This window comes from Scyliorhinus canicula, chromosome 19, assembly GCF_902713615.1.
Source record: "Scyliorhinus canicula chromosome 19, sScyCan1.1, whole genome shotgun sequence".
In the NCBI taxonomy this organism is placed as follows: Eukaryota; Metazoa; Chordata; class Chondrichthyes; order Carcharhiniformes; family Scyliorhinidae; genus Scyliorhinus; species Scyliorhinus canicula.
Window position 1 is genome coordinate 105,719,158 of NC_052164.1, and position 21,593 is coordinate 105,740,750.

Below are 21,593 nucleotides of genomic sequence, written 5' to 3' on the forward strand. Positions count from 1 at the left end.
GACGAAGGCCTCGTTCTCTGACCTTGCCTGTTCCTGTTAGATAAGTATTCTGTTCACTTAAGTTTAGTTATAGCTTAGTCTCTTAGTGTGTGCATGAGTATTTATTATAACTGTATAATAAATATTGATCGTTTGAACTTTACTAATCGGTGTATCGTCTTTATTACTTTGAACTTGACCTTGGAATACTTGTGACGTTGCCTATACGGCAACTGGCGACTCCAGAGCTAAACAATTACATAGAACAGAGCCTAGTAGTGTTAAGCACACGTCGAACTCGGAGGCGTGTTAATACACTCCAATAAACGCGTTTTACGCCCATAGTAAAACGTGCAACATTTAGTGGCGACTGGGGTATAAAAGCAAATCCCCCACAGAGCCCCAGTCTGTTAAACCCGTGCTCCGGCTCTGACTGACATCTTGCATCCTGACTCCAGCCGTTGAGCACCAGCCGCCGAAACCGTAAGTTCAACGCTCGCTACGCGATCCAAGCCCACTAGACTCCCAAGTACCAGAACGCTTGCTGAAGGCTGCAGTGCCAGACCAGGACGAAGGCCTCGTTCTCTGACCTTGCCTGTTCCTGTTAGATAAGTATTCTGATTGCTTAAGTTTAGTTATAGCTTAGTCTCTTAGTGTGTGCATGAGTATTTATTATAACTGTATAATAAATATTGATCGTTTGAACTTTACTAATCGGTGTATCGTCTTTATTACTTTGAACTTGACCTTGGAATACTTGTGACGTTGCCTATACGGCAACTGGCGACTCCAGAGCTAAATAATTACATAGAACAGAGCCTAGTAGTGTTAAGCACACGTCGAACTCGGAGGCGTGTTAATACACTCCAATAAACGCGTTTTACGCCCATAGTAAAACGTGCAACATTTAGTGGCGACTCCGCCGGGACCCTGTTGTAAGTGGAAACACCACAGTGTCCAGGACCCTGAAATTTGAATTAGAACTCCAAATTGCAGAGAAAGAAAGAGATCACAAGTATTCAAGGTGTTCAAAATAATAAGCGAAATTCGGAAGTGTGTTTAGTGCATGCGTACTAACAGGGCTGTAAGGTAAAACTGAAAGCTTTTTGTTGCGACAAACTTTCGGTAGTTTTGTGATCGGAAAATAGCGTAAGCCGTACCCTTTCTCGAAACACCACCCCAGCAACCCCCTGTTCCAAATTATACAAAGAGAGTCAGAGGAAATGGCCATGCAGGCAATGGAACGTCTGATGGATCCAGCAAAGTTTGTGGTCGCAGCGACCAGCAGCAGTAGCAGAGTAGGCCAGTGTCCCACGTGGGAGCTGGAACTCCGCAAATATCTGCAGGGAAAGGGATGGCCCCTTTGGAAAGAGTTTTGTGCAAATGAGGAGACAGGTCCCGGGAGTATAGGTCATACTTGGTGGGAGAACCTCTCTCAAATACACAAAAAGAGTTTAGGTAAAGCACGCAAGCCGATGGCGATTGTGTCCTGTTTGGCACAGTTGCGAGGCGCAGAGGAGGTCATCAGGACGCTCCGGACAGATTTAGAAGAGAGGAATAGGATGAGTAAGGTCGATGTCAGGGACATCGAGAAAGAAAACCTGGAATTAAAAGGGAAGTTGGCAGAGAAGGATAGAGAGGTGGATGATGCCAAGAGGGCTCACCAGTCTTGTCTAGCTCATCTGAACAGTTCCCAGACCCAGTATGAGAAAGCCTATCAGGACGTGCAACGTGCCGTTCTGATAAGACAGGAATCGGAAAAGCAGGTGGAGGCATTGCAGAGGCAATGTTCTGATCTCAAAGCAGCTTTGAGAGCACTCCATGCTGCAACGACCGAACAAAGACAAAGCACAGTTGACCACGCGAAATGCAGGAAACAGATTGCGGAATTGCAATCTCTGCTTTCGGTGCAGAATGGCTTCCAAAGCACCTTTGGAGCTCAGTTAGATGGGGAAAATGCCCCAGATTGGCAGGAATTAAGCGAGACAGCGCAGCGTTATGTTCAGGGAACATGTGCGCCAGCAGCTCAGCAGAAACGACAGGCACCCCAACCCCCCACAGCTCAGACCATAACCGCACCCATGAATCCCGTAACCACACAGAGGAAAGCCGAATCAGAAGGCGCCCCAGACATAACTTACACCACCCCTTTAACAGTGACCCAGCTAAGGGACGCTTGTGAAAAGATCACTCCGTTCCTCCCCACCGCAGACCCCCACCAGTTTTTCGCTAAAGTAAAACAGCAGGCTACCATGTACGGCCTGGATGAGAGAGAGCAGGTTAAGCTCACCGTGCTGAGCTTAGACCAGAGTGTAGTAGCAGCCCTCCCCGACCCACAGAACGTGGCAGGAGGCAGCCTAGAGGAGATGCACACCGCCATTTTAGATGCCATCGGGTACAATAGAGGTGACCCCGTAGAAGGATTGAATAAGTGCAGGCAGAAGAGATCCGAACACCCCACAGCATTCGCAGGAAGGCTGTGGATTCATTTCAGCGCAGTTTTCGGACAGTTAGATAGAGCGCATTTAACCCGCGAAAACATGGTTAAGTGGACGCGCACAATTATCTCACACGCAACAGAAGCAGGACAGAGCGCTTGCAATAGCTATGACCCCTCAGAAGAGGCCCATAACGAAAAATGGGTCCTGAAAAGATTGTCCCGCGCTTGGGAGCAATCGCTTCAGGGAAAAGGAAAAGTTAGATCCCCAGAAGAGGCTCAGGCTGCTGCAGATATCCAAGCAGTCAGAGAGCACCAGAAGCCCGCATGGGTAAATGAAGGCAAGAGCAGCCCTCAACAGAAAGGACAGGAATGCTATAACTGTGGACAGTTAGGGCATTGGGCAAAAGAATGCCAAGCACCCCAGCGATCTCAGAGAGGCCAGCAGACAGGCACTCTGAACCGCAACAAGGCAAAACCCATCCACAATGTAGTAGTACAGTCAGGACCCACCAATGTGGACGAGACGAACTGACGGTGTTCGGGCTCCCCCACTTGGGTCTGTGACACACTATGGGACTCATCAGGGAGGCCCGTAGTCACAGCAAAAGTCAAAGGGAAGCCCATAGAGTTACTGTGGGACACAGGAGGATCCCGCACCACCATTAACTCCACAACCACGGCACACTCAGACACGTGGCCGACCACCTCCACCATCACACTTAGCGGGTTCACCGGACACTCGCAGCAGGGACATATCACAGCACCCGTAGCGATCCAGCTAGGGAACATTAGCACAAGGCACCCCGTAGTTCTAGTAAATCTTCCCCGGACAGCAGAGCACATCCTGGGGATCGATTTTATGAACGCTCATAGCTTGTCATTCGACCCAGTGAACCAGTGTGTCTGGCGAATGGCGAGATCAGACAGAGCCCCAGCCACCCTCACAGTAGGAGACTACGCTAATCGGATTAGCGCAGTGGGAGAGTACTCATTCGACCTGACTACACTCCACACCGACCGACAAATTAAGGCCCTACTAAACAAACACAGGACAGCATTTGCAAGTCACCGTCATGACTGTGGCAGAATGACTGGACAAGTTCATGTTACCGGACAGGACCCCCGACCGCAAAAGCAATATAGATTTCCCCTTGAAGCAGAGGTGGAAATAGAAAAAGTTATAGGTAGCTTGTTGGACCAAGGTGTACTGAGAACGGTAGCCTCCACCAACAATGCCCCTATTTGGCCAGTGAGGAAGCCCGATGGATCATGGCGTCTGACCATCGATTATCGGGAACTCAACAAAGTAACCCCCGCAGTAGCCCCAACGGTAGCTACTAGTCCCGAGACCATGCTCAAGCAGGGTCTCAACGCCAAGTACTTCACGGTATTGGATATCAGTAACGGATTCTGGTCCATACCATTGGCAAAAGCGTGCCAATACAAATTCGCATTCACTTTTAAAACTCAGCAGTACACGTGGACATGCCTCCCACAAGGATTCCACAATTCACCCTCCATTTTCCACCGACAGCTGGCAAGTGGATTAGAGAAATTTTCCCGACCCGAATGTCTGGTACAGTATGTAGACAACCTACTACTGCAGACAGACACAAAGGCAGAGCACATTTCGCTTCTGGCCGAACTCCTGGAACTCTTAACTGAAATTGGCTGTAAAGTTAACCCGAAAAAGGCCCAAATATTGGAAAGTAAAGTGATGTATTTGGGAACAGTCATCACGCACGGCAAACGCGAGATCGAATTCAAAAGAATTGATTCGATTGTCAAATTGCCCCTTCCCCAGAATGTTTCAGCCCTCCGGTCGTTTTTAGGACTGGTTGGCTATTGTCGGAACCACATCGACGGATTCGCGACAAAAGCCGCCCCACTTTCAGACCTCCTTAAGAAAGGAGCCCCCTGGGAATGGCTTCCGCAGCATACAGGCGCTGTGGAAGAGTTAAAACGAGCCCTTAGTGCAGCACCCGCGCTGCTAGTCCCCGACCAACTTTCCCCATACGCAATCGAGGTAGCTAGCACAGATCTAACCCTCTCGTCCGTGTTGCTTCAGGAACGGCACGAGCAGCTAAGACCAGTGGCTTATGCCTCCCGACTGTTAGACCCGGTAGAACAAGGATTTTCAGCCTGTGAGAGGCACCTCCTTGCTGTCTTCTGGGCAGTACAGTATTTTTCATACATAACCGGACTAAACCCCATCACCATTCTAACCGAACACACACCCACACAGCTACTACTAGACGGTCGACTGAAGGACGGTTCAGTTAGCCAGATTAGGGCAGCTAGGTGGACCCTACTTTTACAAGGACGGGACATTACAGTAAAACGAACACGCACACACACATACTTAGCAGACAACCTCCAATATCCCGGACAGCCCCATGACTGTGAAATTGTAGCTCCCCTGCATAACACAGGACCCTTTTTAGCAAAAACACCCCCCAGGAAGATAGGGAACCCGAAACAAAGCCCCCAGCCCACAGACACGTGTGGACCCTTGAGGATTTATGTAGACGGTTCCTCCACAGTTTTAAATGGTGAGCGTATCACAGGATGCGGCATCTATGTAGAGGACGCGCAGGGGCGCGCTCTCGAAGAGATAGCTCTTAAGTTACCAGGTCACTTAGGCGCGCAGGCAGCAGAGCTCGCGGCCATAGCGTACATAGTGGACCACCCCGATTCTTTCCCCAGCCCAGCAGACATATATTCGGACAGCTTATATGTCTGCAATAGCCTAACAGATTTTCTGCCCCTGTGGAGGACACGAGGTTTTGTCTCCGCAGACGGAAAACCCCTTCCATCAGCCCCCTTACTCCAGCATATCCTAGAGAAAGCGAAGGACAGGACCTTCGGCATTATAAAAGTTCGCAGCCACCATAGGTCATCACCCCCTGGGAATGTAAAAGCCGACGCATTGGCTAAGGCAGGTTCCAGGAGAGGACACTTATGGACCCCCCCAGCTAGCGCACCAGCTAGCGCCCCTGTGAACGCAGTACAAGTCTCACAAACAGAGGTTAAAGATCTCGTGGCAGCACAGAAACAGGACGGAGACCTCAGGGAGGTTTTCAAGGGAAACTTTGTGCCTGCGTACGAGCACTTTAAACACACACTGACCACACATGAGGGTGTGATCATTAAGAACCAACTTTATGTGGTCCCGAAGCAGGACAGGAATCAGATGATTGCCTTGTTCCATGACGGACACGGGCATCAGGGAATTGATGCAACAACGAGGCACCTCAGGCAACTCTGTTGGTGGCCTAATCTCAGGACTGATGTCACACATTACATAGAGAATTGCCTGATTTGTGCTCAGAATAACCCGGAGCGGTATTCTAAGAAAGCACAACTTCGGCATACTCGCCCAGTTAACGGCCCTTGGACAAACCTCCAGATCGATTTTATAGGTCCATTGCCCCCTTGTAGGAATGGCTATAAATACGTTCTGGTGGTCATAGATACCTTTACCAAATGGTAAGAGGCATTTCCCTCACGAACAAACACAGCAAAGACAGCTGCAAAGATCCTGACCCACCACATCTTCACGAGATGGGGTTTACCCCGAAGTATCGATTCGGACCAGGGATCTCACTTTACAGGACGGGTCATGAGGAACGTCCTGACAATCTTCGGAATCAAACAGAACTTCCATATTGCGTATCATCCACAGTCCAGCGGGATTGTGGAGCGCATGAATCGGACCCTAAAAACTACCCTTAGGAAAATGGTTCAAGAGAATAATTCCACATGGGATTCAGTGCTCCCCTTTGCACTTATGTTCATAAGGAACACTGTCTCCACATCTACAGGATACACACCACACACACTCATGACCGGACGCCCTATGAAAGGTACAGAATTCCTTTTAGGACTGGACATGACAAGCCCCGAAGTGACGGCCCTCACACATGAAAAGGCAGTTAAAGATCTAGTTGAGACTGTGAGGTCTGCACAGCTCGCAGCCGCAGTCCAGCTAGGGAAACGCCGACAGCAACGTACTGCCTGTTTCAATAAGACCGTACACACCACAGAATTCCAGGTTGGGCAACAGGTAATGTTATCTCTTTATAACCCCAGCAGTTTTTTGGCTCCAAAATATTCCGGTCCCTACTCAATTTCGGACAAAATTAGCCCCTCCGTTTACAGGATAAAATATCCTAATGGGAAGACCGCGTGGTTCCATATAAACCAGTTAAAGGCATATGGAACACAGGCCAACCATGCTCACCATGTCCTGCTGGATGCAGCAGAACACTTCACCCCGTCCACCAGAGACACTTTTCCACCATCCCCCTCACAGACCAGTTCATCCACGGACTCGCCCACGACTCCGCCCACAGACCACTACAGACCACGCCCCGACACGCCCACAAGCTGCCACAGCAGAGACAGCAGGACTGACACTGACTCTGAAGACAGCGACACCACACAGCCATACAGCCCACACTGCACCAACTACGACCCCGACTCCAGTGACCCCATGGAAGTCACTTACCTTAAAAACCCAGAACCACCACCCGACCCCGACTACCCCGACAACACACTCGACACTACACAATGGCACAGGGACAATTCCTACAGACTTGTCCGCAATGACGAGAGTGACCCCCGGTCACACAATTCCAAAATAGCATGCCTGATCCACACAAGGGTGTGGGATCCGGGAGAGCAGGACGACACGGTGTCTGACTCCCGACACGGCAACCCCTTTGTGACCCTGTTCACAGAGGCAGAATCAAAGTGAGGTGTCCAGATGATGTAAGATAGGAATCGTTTGAGGGAAACGATGTCCTTTCTGATGGAACCTGCACGTATGTTTGTCTTCGTTTTATGTTTGTTTGTTTTCAGGAATGTAAATGTTTCAGTTGGAGGATGGACATCTTCTTTTCAGCTGAAAAGATTGTGACCACCTCACATACACGTTAGCTTGTCTGCCGAAACTTTTGAGAACTTCGGTTTGATTGGAGATCCTTTCCAAAGCTGTAAGGCCACACGCCAAATAGCTTGTCCGCAGATATCTCTGAGAACTTCAGTGATGTCCTCAGTTGGAGCATCTTGGCTCCCTTGGTTTTTTAGGTGCCCCTCTATTCGGCGAAATAGAGGCTGCAAGTCATGGTCAACACATTCGTACCCGTTTCTTTCCAGGTTACTCAGGCAGTGGACAAACGGCACTGAGGACCCGCCCTGTCTGAGAACCAACCCTTGGTCAGCCAAGCTCGGGTATGGCACAGCACGCCCTACCCGGGGACCCCACCCACCTCGTACCCGTCGCGGCCCATACGCAACTCATTCGGATGTTTATTTCAAAGTTTGTTTTCATTTTACGTTAGGTAGCCCTTCGGCCACCATCCCACATGCTATTTACATCCGGGAACATTCGGATGGTAAATCAGCAAAGCCTGCGAGACGGCTCGCAGAAGGAAGGATTGTTAGGTGTATGCTGGTCTTTAAATTCGCTTTTTGAAAAAAAAAATGAGGGGAGTCACAGGGTGTGACTTAGCCAGTCATTTTAAAGGGTCAATTGGGTTTTGAAAGACAGATGCACTAACAAGTAAAGGTCTTAAACTGTGTATTGACAGATACTGTGCTTGATCCCAAAGGTTTCAAAGGACGAGACAGAGGTCGAAGCCAGGATTGTCAATACCGGAGGAAGAAGGAAGAGAAAGAAGAAGAACAGCAAAATGATGGAAGCCCACTTATTACTGTTTAATGTCATATGTATATGTGTGGAAACAAGACACGTTTCCCCCACAACCCCCACCGTAAATGTTTCAATTACAGCAAACCCCCAGTGCTCAGCTCTGATCAGCGAGGTTCAGACCTGGTGTACTAAATTCATGACGTGGTACTCCATGTCCTATATAATCGAATCACTGTTGGTGATCGCGATCCTCATCATACTAGTGCAGACCCTCAGGTTGAGGAAATGGAAGAGGAGAGGAGAGCCTCTCGTTCCAGCACCTCACCCATCTATAGAGTTCAATCCCCCATCTTCGGATTCCACCAAACCCCTCAACCCCTCACTGATTACAACACTCTGTAAATAAAAATTCAGCCATGTATTATATTGTTCCATACTCGACTGCCGAGTTGGGAAGTGTGATGTTGTGGTGTGAATGGTTAAGGTTTTAGAGTGATTAAATGTTTAAGTTAAGGTTAAGGTTAATAGTGATAGGTAGAGGTTCCCAGTTGTAGTAATGCATGTCCCTTTGACATAGGGCCAAGTAGAAATGTTAGTTAAAAAATTTTTTTCTCTTCTTCCCATAGTTTAGGAACAGAGTAGAACAGGAACTGGCAAGAGGTCAGAACACAAGGAGGCAAAGTACATAGGTGATCCTTCACAATAGTATGATTGTGAGGATCACAAGGAGGGAATGTAGCCATGCTGGCCACGCAAAATGGACACTGAGCCAAGCTAAAATGGAGGACAGCAGGGAAAGCCTGTTTAGTAAGAACAGTCAGCCTGCTCTCAACTAATTAGCATTTTGCAAGCAGCAAACCAGTTTTCTGGCCAGGTGCAGATCTCCAAGCAAAGGTGTTAATGGCAAAGCGCTTAACATTCTGATGAGGCGGCCCAGATCCAGGCACACACAATGGCAACATTTCCATCTCAATGTAGCACTTAATTGGTGGAGTAGACAGGATGGCACCAGAGTAACAAATATCGAAACCACCCCCCAACATCGAGGAAAGCCCCGCATTGGAGGATTTCGAAGGTAGCCGTTTGGAAACGTTCCAATCGGTACCGAAAGGTAGAGCCCGCCTAGAAGGGGGCAAGGACATTAGAGAGGGGTATAAAAGCAAATCCCCCACAGAGCCCCGGTCTGTTAAACCCGTGCTCCGGCTCTGACTGACATCTTGCATCCTGACTCCAGCCGTTGAGCACCAGCCGCCGAAACCGTAAGTTCAACGCTCGCTACGCGATCCAAGCCCACTAGACTCCCAAGTACCAGAACGCTTGCTGAAGGCTGCAGTACAAGACCAGGACGAAGGCCTCGTTCTCTGACCTTGCCTGTTCCTGTTAGATAAGTATTCTGTTCACTTAAGTTTAGTTACAGCTTAGTCTCTTAGTGTGTGCATGAGTATTTATTATAACTGTATAATAAATATTGATCGTTTGAACTTTACTAATCGGTGTATCGTCTTTATTACTTTGAACTTGACCTTGGAATACTTGTGACGTTGCCTATACGGCAACTGGCGACTCCAGAGCTAAACAATTACATAGAACAGAGCCTAGTAGTGTTAAGCACACGTCGAACTCGGAGGCGTGTTAATACACTCCAATAAACGCGTTTTACGCCCATAGTAAAACGTGCAACATTTAGTGGCGACTGGGGTATAAAAGCAAATCCCCCACAGAGCCCCAGTCTGTTAAACCCGTGCTCCGGCTCTGACTGACATCTTGCATCCTGACTCCAGCCGTTGAGCACCAGCCGCCGAAACCGTAAGTTCAACGCTCGCTACGCGATCCAAGCCCACTAGACTCCCAAGTACCAGAACGCTTGCTGAAGGCTGCAGTGCCAGACCAGGACGAAGGCCTCGTTCTCTGACCTTGCCTGTTCCTGTTAGATAAGTATTCTGATTGCTTAAGTTTAGTTATAGCTTAGTCTCTTAGTGTGTGCATGAGTATTTATTATAACTGTATAATAAATATTGATCGTTTGAACTTTACTAATCGGTGTATCGTCTTTATTACTTTGAACTTGACCTTGGAATACTTGTGACGTTGCCTATACGGCAACTGGCGACTCCAGAGCTAAATAATTACATAGAACAGAGCCTAGTAGTGTTAAGCACACGTCGAACTCGGAGGCGTGTTAATACACTCCAATAAACGCGTTTTACGCCCATAGTAAAACGTGCAACAAGGGATACTCCGAGTGGACAGGAGATACGTGGAGGCCCCCGAGGCGGGGCTACTGAGGGAGCGGCGGAGTCTGCAGGCGGAGTTTGAACTGCTGACCACAGGGAAAGCGGTAGCACAGCTGAGGAAGGCAAGGGAGGCAGTCTGTGAGTACGGGGAGAAAGCGAGTAGAATGCTGGCACACCAACTGCGAAAGAGGGAGGCGCCAGGGAAATTGGGGGAGTAAAGAATCGGGGGAGGGGGAATCCAGGCCAGGTCATCAACCAGGAACAGGCCCTTAAGCCCTCCAAGCCTGCACCAACCATGCTGTCCGTCTAAACTAATGCCCCCTACCCTTCCTGGGTCCGTATCCCTCTATTCCCATCCTATTGGAGTATTTGACAAGATGACCCTTAAACGTCACTATCGTCCCTGCTTCCACCACCTCCTCCAGCAGCGAGTTCCAGGCACCCACTACCCTCTGTGTAAAAAACTTGCCTCGTACATCTCCTCTAAACCTTGCCCCTCGCACCATAAACCTATACCCACTAGTAATTGACTCTTCCACCCTGGGAAAAAGCTTTTGACGATCCACTTTGTCCATGTCCCTCATAATCTTCTATCAGGTCGCTCCTCAACCTCCATCGTTCCTGTGAGAACAAATCGAGTTTCTCCAACCTCTCCTCATAGCTAATGCCCTCCATACCAGGCAACATCCTGGTAAATCTCTTCTCCACCCTCTCTAAAGCCTCCACATCCTTCTGGTAGTGTGGCGACCAGAATTGAACACTATACTCCAAGTGTGGCCTAACTAAGGTTCTATACAGCTGCAACATGACTTGCCAATTTTTATACTCAATGCCCCGGCCAATGAAGGTAAGCATGCTGTATGCCTTCTTGACTACCTTCTCCACCTGTGTTGCCACTTTCAGTGACCTGTGGACCTGTACACCCAGATCCCTGTACCTATTAATACTCTTAAGGGTTCTGTCATATACTGTATATTGCCCATTAGCATTACCAAAATGCATTAGCTCATATTTGTCCGGATTAAACTCCATCTGCCATCTCTCCGCCCAAGTCTCCAACCGATCTAAATCCTGCCGTATCCTCTGACTGTCCTCATCGCTATCCGCAATTCCATCAACCGCAAACTTACTAATCAGACCAGTTACATTTTCTTCAAAATCATTTATATATACTACGAACAGCAAAGGTCCCAGCACTGATCCCTGTGGAACATCACTAGTCACAGCCCTCCAATCAGAAAAGCACCCTTCCATTGCTACTCTCTGCCTTCTATGACCTAGCCAGTTCTGTATCCACCTTGCCAGCTCACCCCTGATCCCGTGCGACCTCACCTTCTGCACCAGTCTGCCATGAGGGACCTTGTCAAAGGCCTTACTGAAGTCCAAGTAGACAACATCCACTGCCCTGCCTGCATCAATCATCTTTGTCACTTCCTCGAAAAATTCAATCAAGTTAGTGAGACATGACCTCCCCTTCACAAAACCGTGCTGCCCCTCGCTAATACTTCCGCTTATTTCCAAATGGGAGTAGATCCTGTCTCGAAGAATCCTCTCCAGTAATTTCCCTACCACTGATGTAAGGCTCACCGGCCTGTAGTTCCCTGGATTATCCTTGCTACCCTTCTGAAACAAAGGAACAATGTTAGCTATTCATGAATCCTCTTGGACATCACCTGAAGACAACGAAGATCCAAAGATTTCTGTCAAGGCCTCAGCAATTTCCTCTCTTGCCTCTCTCAGTATTCTGGGGTAGATCCCATCAGGCCCTGGAGACTTGTGTACTTTAATGTTTTTCAAGACCCTCAACACCACCTCCTTTTTGATCTCAACATAACCTAAACTATCTCCACACCCTTCCCCAGACTCATCATCCACCAAGTCCTTCTCTTTGGTGAATACTGATGCAAAGTATTCATTTAATACCTCGCCCATTTCCTCTGGCTCCACACATAGATTCCCTCCCCTGTCCTCGCCCTGGCTACCCTCTTGCTCTTTATATATGTCTAAAAAGCCTTGAGATTTTCCTTAACCCTATTAGCCAATGACTTTTCGTGACCCCTTTTAGCCTTTCCTGATTCCTTGCTCAAGTTTCTTTCTACTTTCCTTGTATTGCGCACTTGCTTTGTGCGTTTCCAGCCTCCTAGCCTTGACAAATGCCTCCTTTTTCTTTTTGACTAGGCTCACAATAGGTTCCCGAAACTTGCCATACTTATCCTTCATCCTCACAGGAACATGCCGGTGCTGAATTCCTATCAACTTACACTTGAAAGCCTCCCACATGCCAGATGTTGATTTGCCCTCAAACATCTGCCCCAATCTACGTTCTTCAGTTCCTGCCTAATATTGTTGTAATTAGCCTTCCCCAATTTAGCACCTTCTACACTTATACATATATAAGTGTAGGATTACACTTATCTTCATCCATCAGTACCTTAAAGCTTACTGAATTGTGATCGCTGTTCCCGAACTGCTCCCCTACTGAAACGATCAAATACCGATCAAACGAGGCCAGTCAATATGGCTGGCACATGTCAACACTGGAAGAAACCTATGCAGTCATCACTTTGTGTGGCCACTCTCTAGAAACTAGGAAGTCGGTGCTTTTGGTGAGAATGGAGCAGGAGGTGACTTGGATGTTTGTATAGCACAATGCAGTGGGACCAGTGAGAAACATTGGGCGGAATTTTCCACTCCCTACGCAGCCTGGGAGAATAGCGGGGGGGCCTCCTGCCATTTTTCACCCCCCCCGGCGCCTCCCGCTATTCTCCCCCCCCCCCCCCCCCACCACCCCCCCCCCCCCCCCCCCCCCCCCGCTCGCCGAATCGCCGCTCGCCATTTTTCACAGCGAACGGCGATTCTCCGAGGCCGATGGGCCGAGTGGCCGGCCTTTTCCGACCTTTCCACGACGGCGGCAACCACACCTGGTCGCAGCCATCGTGAAACGGGCACCAAAAGCCCGTTTGGGGCTTCTAGATGCCCGATTGGGACGGGAGCACCACGGCCGTGCTCGGTAGGGGACAGGCCCGCGATCGGTGCCCACCGATTGTCGGGCCGGCGTCCAAAACAGACGCAGTATTTCCCCTCCGCCACTCCGCAAGATCAAGCCGCTACGTCTTGCGGGGCGGCTGAGGGAAAAGACGCCAACGCGTGCATCCAACCTGCGCATGCACGGCTGACGTCATTAGGCGTGTCAGCTGTGCGTCATTCTGCATCGAAACCCTCTAACTCCTCCGCAGTCCAGAACAATCGCTCCCCAACTCGCAGGCCCCGCAACGTTGCAGCGTGTCTGCCGACTCCGCCCGACATGTGCGAATCATGGGGGCCGCCATCTTGGACGCAATCTTCCTCGCCGCCCGCCACATGCCCACTCTTACTCGGGCTCGATTTCCAATGTAACCTCAAGAGCCTCACACTCAGCTTCGGCGGACCCCTACCTCCACTCACTATATGCAGCTTAGCGACTCTAAAAATCGACCCCTCTCCACTCTTCGCTAACCTAACGGCTAACTGTAAACCTGTAGCCACTCGCAGCAGGCGGTACAGCCTGCAGGACAGAGTATTCATCAGAGCCGAAGTCCAGCGGCTCCTACGTGAGGGGATCATAGAGGCCAGTAACAGCCCCTGGAGAGCTCAGGTGGTGGTCGTCAAGACAGGGGAAAAATTTCCGAATGTGGTTGACTACAGCCAAACCATTAACCGGTTCACGCACCTCGATGCGTACCCCCTCCCCATGATTGCAGACATGGTCAACCAGATTGCCCAGTACCGCATATTTTCCACGGTGGATCTGACGTCTGCATTCCACCAGCTCCCAATTCGCCCGAAGGACCGCCACTACACGGCGTTTGAGGCAGATGGCTGCCTCTTCCATTTCCTCCGGGTCCCCTTTGGCGTCACGAATGGGGTCTCAGTGTTCCAACGAGCAATGGACCGAATGGTGGACCAGTACGGGCTGCGGGCCACGTTCCCGTACTTGGACAATGTCACCATCTGTGGCCATGACCAGCAGGACCACGACGCCAACCTCCACCGATTTCTCCAAACTGCCCAGAAACTCAATCTCACTTACAATAAGGAGAAATGCGTTTTCCGCATGACCAGGCTAGCCATCCTCGGCTATGTCGTGGAAAACGGAGTCCTGGGCCCCGACCCGGACCGTATGCGCCCCCTCTTACAACTCCCCCTCCCCCATTGTCCCAGGGCCCTCAAGAGGTGCCTGGGATTCTTCTCGTATTATGCCCAGTGGGTCCCTCAATATGCGGACAAAGACCACCCACTATTTACGGCCACACTCTTCCCTCTGTCAGCTGAGGCCCGCCAGGCCTTCACTCAGATCAAGTAGGACATCGCCAAAGCGGCCATGCGGGCGGTGGATGAATCCATCCCCTTCCAGGTGGAGAGCGATGCCTCAGAGGTAGCTCTCGCAGCCACTCTGAATCAGGCAGGGAGACCAGTAGCTTTCTTCTCGGAACTTCGTCACTCCTCAGTCGATAAGGAAGCACAAGCCATTGTGGAGGCTATCCGTCACTGGAGGTACTACCTCGCAGGTAGAAGGTTCACCCTCATCACCGACCAAAGATTTGTTGCCTTCATGTTCGACAACTCGCAAAAGGGCAAAATAAAAAACGATAAAATCATGAGGTGGAGGATCGAACTCTCCACCTATAATTATGATATCATATATTGACCGGGTAAGCTCAACGAACCCCTAGATGCCCTGTCCCGGGGCACATGCGCCAGCGCGCAAGACGACTGCCTGAAAGCTATCCACAATGACCTCTGCCACCCGGGGGTCACCCGGCTCGCCCACTACATCAGGGCCCGAAACCTGCCTTTCTCCACCGAGGAGGTAAAAGCCATCACCAGGGATTGCCCGATCTGTGCGGAGTGTAAACCGCACTTCTATAGACCAGACAAGGCCCACCTGGTAAAGGTATCCCGGCCCTTTGAATGCCTGAGCATCGATTCAAAGGGCCACTCCCCTCGACCAATCGAAATGTGTACTTCCTCAACGTCATCGATGAGTTCTCCCGCTTCCCCTTTGCCATCCCGTGCCCCGATATGACCTCCCACACAGTCATTAGGGCCCTGCACAGTATCTTCACCCTGTTTGGTTTTCCCAGCTACGTACACAGCGACCGGGGTTCGTCCTTCATGAGCGACGAGCTGCGTCAGTACCTGCTCGACAAGGGCATCGCCTCGAGCAGGACTACCAGCTACAACCCCAGGGGGAACGGACAGGTGGAGAGGGAGAACGCGATGGTCTGGAAGACCGTCCTACTGACCCTCCGGTCCAGGAATCTCCCGACCTCCCATGGGCAGGAAGTCCTCCCCGATGCGCTCCATGCTATTAGGTCCCTCCTATGCACCGCCACCAAACCAGACCCCTCACGAACGATTATTTGTTTTCTCTAGGGGCACTACCACGGGGGCTTCACTCCCATCCTGGTTGAGGACACTGGGCCCGGTTCTCCTTCAGAAGCACGTCCGGGCACACAAAACAGACCCACTAGTAGAGAGGGTACTACTGCTACACTCAAACCCACACTACGCCTTTATTGAATACCCCGACGGCCGTCAGGACACCATTTCCCTCCGGGACCTGGCGCCTGCAGGATCCACCACTACCACCACCACCGCCGAGGTACCCCTCACACTACACCCAATCCAACCCCCCCCCCACACCCTGCGCCCCCAGCCTAAAGGTTCCCTGCGCCTCCCTTCGCCCGTTGCACCGGTCAGGTATGAAGCTCGGACCGAAACACCCCCAGAGTCCACCCCCATACCCACACCGACTGTCACCAACCAGCCACCCAAAGAGGCTGCAATCCCGGTGCTCCGCCGATCCCAAAGGACAACTCGGCCGACGGACCGGCTCAACCTGTAAACCCGTCACCCCCACCGGACTTGATTTTTTTACAGGGGGTGAATGTGGTGAATGTAATTCACACTGTATTGTATTGTGTGAGTATACCGAAAAAACACAGCAGGTCTGGCAGCATCTACGGAGAGATTAAACATATCTGTGCTGTCCCTATCCTGGGAGTGTTTGATGGGGACAGTGTAGAGGGAGCTTTACTCTGTATCTAACCATGTGCTGTACCTGTCCTGGGTGTGTTTGATGGGGACAGTGTAGAGGGAGCTTTACTCTGTATCTAACCCTGTGCTGTACCTGTCCTGGGAGTGTTTGATGGGGACAGTGTAGAGGGAGCTTTACTCTGTATCTAACCCCGTGCTGTACCTGTCCTGGGAGTGTTTGATGGGGACAGTGTAGAGGGAGCTTTACTCTGTATCTAACCCTGTGCTGTACCTGTCCTGGGAGTGTTTGATGGGGACAGTGTAGAGGGAGCTTTACTCTGTATCTCACCCCATGCTGTACCTGTCCTGGGAGTGTTTGATGAAGACAGTGCAGAGGGAGCTTCACTTTGTATCTAACTCTTTAAGTCTGTCTGATTCTTCTTCTGAAGAATCACATCCACTTGAAATGTTAACTATGTTTCTCTCTCTACAGATACTGCAAGACCTTCTGAATTTTCCCAGCATTTTGTCCAGATTTCCAGCACCTTCAGTATTTTTCTGTGATTTTAGTGGGGTCTGGGCTTGTGGGCTGTGAGAGGGAAGGTTTAACAATTATCAATACAGCTCTTACGGCAGACTGCGGTTAATATGCAGATTGTCCCATCTCGGTATCGCTGTCCTTGGTCTCATCGACTCAGGTGTGTACAATGGGAAATCGCTGCGATAGGTGCTGATTGTCTCCATGGGAACAGGCTTTGGCTTGGACCGTTTCTTCGCTGGTTTCTGCTGTTTCTCAAAGGGTTGAGGCTGAAAGGTGACTTGATAAGTGGTATTCAAATCATGAACACCTTTAGTAACAGAATAACACGTTAAAATTAAGTAATTCATTCAATGCACATCAACATTACAATCTCCTGAAATACTGTGGAAAGTATTTTCCTCTTTGTCTCCTTGCATTGCAGACCATTTATTTACTGAATCTAACCCCGTGCTGTACCTGCCCTGGGAGTGTTTGATGGGGACAGTGTGGAGGGAGCTTTACTCTGTATCTAACCCCGTGCTGTACCTGTTCTGGAAGTGTTTGATGGGGACAGTGTAGAAGGAGCTTTACTTTGTATCTAACCCCCTGCTTTCCCTGTCCTGGGAGTGTTTGATGGGGACAGTGTAGAGGGAGCTTTACTCTGTATCTAACCCCATGCTGTACCTGTCCTGGGAGTGTTTGATGGGGACAGTGTGGAGGGAGTTTTATTCTGTATCTAACCCCGTGCTGTACCTGTCCTGTGAGTGTTTGATGGGGACAGTGTAGAGGGAGCTTTACTCTGTATCTAACCCCGTGCTGTACCTGTCCTGTGAGTGTTTGATGGGGACAGTGTAGAGGGAGCTTTACTCTGTATCTAACCCCGTGCTGTACCTGTCCTGGAAGTGTTTGATGGGGGCAGTGTAGAAGGAGCTTTACTTTGTATCTAACCCCCTGCTTTCCCTGTCCTGGGAGTGTTTGATGAGGACAGGTAGAGGGAGCTTTACTCTGTATCTAACCCCATGCTGTACCTGTCCTGGGAGTGTTTGATGGGGACAGTGTAGAGGGAGCTTTATTCTGTATCTAACCCCGTGCTGTACTGGTCCTGTGAGTGATTGCTGGGGGCAGTGTAGAGGGAGCTTTACTCTGTATCTAACCCGGTTCTGTACCTGTCCTGGGAGAGTTTGATGGGGACAGTGTAGAGGGAGCTTTACTCTGTATCTAACCCGGTTCTGTACCTGTCCTGGGAGAGTTTGATGGGGACAGTGTAGAGGGAGCTTTACTCTGTATCTAACCCCGTGCTGTACCTGTCCTGGGAACATATTTTCTAAATTTGCGAGTTTGGTTCATTGTCCAGACGATTACAGATATTTAAGAATAAACAGTAATTGAAATATTTGAGTGTATAAAGTTGGACAAACAAAGGTACTAATTCGGAGCTGCAATCAGTTTCTTTCACCTAGAGTCTGCTCCATTGTTCTATAAGGTCATGGCTGAAACCTCAGATCCAATCTGTCTCCAATAAACTTTCACCCTCTTCCCTGTCCAGCTCTGCCTTGAATACCATCAAAAGGTTCTGCTTCCACTGCCTTGTGAGGAAGTAACCAGGACTCCGGACCCACCGAGAGAAAACATTTCTCCTCATCTCTTGTTCTAAATGAGTGACCCCTTAATCTTGAACCGTGACCCCCAGTTCTAGATTTCCTACAAGAGGAAACATCCTCTCCACATCCACCCTGTCCGGACCCCCCAGGGTGGCCTCGTACATCCACCCTGTCCACACCCCCCAGGGTGGCCTCGTACATCCACCCTGTCCACACCCCCCAGGGTGGCCTCGTACATCCACCCTGTCCGGACCCCTCAGGGTGGCCTCATACATCCACCCTGTCCGGACCCCCCAGTATCATAAAGGTTTAGATCAAGTCGCCTCTTACACTTCAGAACTGTAGTGGATACAAACTTAACCTCTCCAACCTTTCCTCATAAGATAACCCGCCCATTCCTGGTGTTTGTCTTTCCTTAAATCAGGAGACCAATGCCGTACACTGTGCTCCAGATGTTGTCTGACCACTGTCCTGTACAACTGAAGCATTACCTCCCGTCAATTGTAATCAATCCTCTCACAATAAACAATAACATTTGATTAGTTTTCCTAATTATTTGCTGAACCTGTACACCAGCCTTTTATAATTCATGCACCAGGACACCCAGATCCCTTTGTACCTCAGACCTCTACAATCTATCACCATTTAGATCATATTCTTCCTGCCAAAATGGACAATTTCACATTTTCGCACATTTTGCTCCACCTGCCAGATTTCTGCCCACTCACTAACCTATCTATGTCACTTTGTAGCCACCTTTTGTCCTTTTCGCTATTTATTTTCCTACCGATCTTTCTTTGTTCAGCAGCCATATCTTCAATCCCTTTGTCATTTGTATAAATTGTCAAAGGTTGAGGCCCCAGCACTAATCCCTGCGGCACGCCACTTGTCACATCCTGCAAACGTGAAAATGATCCATTTATGCCTACTCTGTGTTTCCTGTTATCCGGCCAATCTTTAATCCATGCCAATGTTACCCACTACAACATGGGCTTTTATTTTCCGTAATAGCCTTTGATGTAGCACCCTACCATTTCTCCAATAAATTGGTTGAATAAAATTTCTCTTTCACACAACCATGTGGACTCTGCCTTGAATTTTTTCAAGTGCTGGGCTATAATAGCCTCTAACATTTTCCCTATGATAGATGTTAGGTTAACTGGACTGTAGTTTTCTACTGTTTCTCTCCCTCCCTTCTTGCTATCTTTCGTTTATTTAAAAAATATATATTTTATTGAAGCATTTGTAATTTTCACAATTTAACATATTAACATTTCTAAAACAACCGGGCAGGTCGATGCACAAAATACCCCCTAAAATAACAACAAACAATAAACCCTGTGCCCCACTTCCCCGCCCTATCCCCAATTACCCGTATACTAAATTCCCTGTCCTTATTTAACATCACCATGCCTCCTATTTTCCTCACTCCCCCCCCCCCCCCCCACCTTTTTCCCCTTTCTCCCCTTACTACTGTTCATTTTTTGTTAAAGAAATCGATGAACGGCTGCCAACTCCGGGCGAATCCCTGTATTGATCCTCTTAAAGAAAACTTGATTTTCTCCAGACTGAGAAACGCTACCATATCGCTGACCCACATTCCTGATTCCGGGGCTCCGAGTCCCTCCAGCTCAGCAAGATCCGTCTCCGGGAGGCCACCAGGGAGGAGAAGGCCAGGATATCGGCCTCCCTCCCCCACTTTGCCCCCGGATCTTCCGACACCCCAAACATTGCTAATTCTGGACTCGGAGTTACCCTACCTTCCAGGACTTCCAACATAACATCTGCAAATCCCTGCCAGAATTCCCTCAGTTTCGGACATGCCCAAAACATATGACCATGATTGGCCGGGCTACCCCCACACCGCCCACATCTGTCCACTACCTCCTCATAGAACCTACTCATCCGAGCTACCGTTATGTGGGCCCTGTGGGCTACCTTGAACTGAATCAAGTTCTCGCTATCTTTCAATCTAATGGAAGCTTCTCCGAATTTAGGGAATTTTGGAAAATGAAAACCAGTGCATTAACTATCTCACTTTCACTTCTTTGAAGGTTCCAGGATGAAGTTCATCAAGAACTAGACACTGGTCAGCTCACAGCTCGAATAATTTGTGCGGAACCACTTTCCTGGTGATAGTAATTTTCTAAAGTTCCACTATCCTTCCAGATCCTGATTTACAACTATTCCTGGGATTTCTGTATCTTCTATGATGAAGACCAATGAAAAATATCTGTTTAATTCACCTGCCATCCAGAATTAATTTCCCAGACTCACTTCCGAGAGGATCAATGCTCACTTTGTTCATTTATTTCACAATCTGTAGAAACTCTATTTTTCTATTTTTAGCTAGCTTTTCTCATATGCTAAGTTTTCCCTTCTTATTAATCTTCTAATCATTCTTTGTTGTTCTTTATATTCTACCTAATCCTCTGACCTGCCATCTATCCTTGTGCGATTATTTGCATTTTCTTTAAGTTTGATATTATCTTTAATGTTTTTCGTTAACCACGGATGTGGAGAATTTTCCTTTCTCAATGGAATGTACCTATTCCACTTATTTTGAAATATCACTTTAAATATTGGCCTTTGCATCTCTATTGATGTATTGTGTGTTAGAAATTATATCTACAAAATGTCAGTGCCTTTAGGAAGCACATTAATATATGAAGCCACGTGGAAACACAGTGCAGTCTGTCTTTCTCATTCTGATCTTCACTCACTGAAGGATGACAGGGTTCAGCCGCTGTGTTTACTGACGGGCTCTACTCCACCCTGTATCAGTGACTCTGAGTCACCATACCTTGAAACTTTAAGGTGTCTGGATTAGCTTTTCCTCGTTCTACTCTGTAGCATGAATTTTCAGCTATTTCCGCTTGTGTTGTATTTTGCTGCGTTTTATTTTGACACTGGCAGCACGAAGATCCTGGAAATATGGAAATAGAACATTAGAGGTCTAATTTTGAAGTGTTTAAGGTCTCGGGTTCCTTGTGGAACTGTGAGATATGTTGGACTTGTTAAAGACAGCAAGAGAATGTTGCCACACTCCAGGTGGGCTGGTTCGACCCAGCACTCTGTACAGCTGAAGGTTTATATATTCCCGAATCTAAGCCTCTTGAGATAAAGGCCAACATTTCATTTGGCT

At 49.0% G+C, this 21,593-nt stretch overlaps 1 protein-coding gene across 1 annotated transcript in view; it reads right to left on the reverse strand.

The window, feature by feature from the left end:
- The window catches only part of si:dkeyp-69c1.9, a 62,768-nt gene that overhangs the window by 24,114 nt on the left and 17,061 nt on the right, over positions 1 to 21,593 (reverse strand). Inside the window, exons 5-6 of the mRNA XM_038779552.1 lie at positions 21,252 to 21,374; positions 16,959 to 17,175 (exon numbers count right to left, since the gene is read on the reverse strand). Of these exons, the coding sequence (XP_038635480.1) occupies positions 16,959 to 17,175; positions 21,252 to 21,374 (340 nt within the window). The remainder of the gene's footprint in view (positions 1 to 16,958; positions 17,176 to 21,251; positions 21,375 to 21,593) is intronic.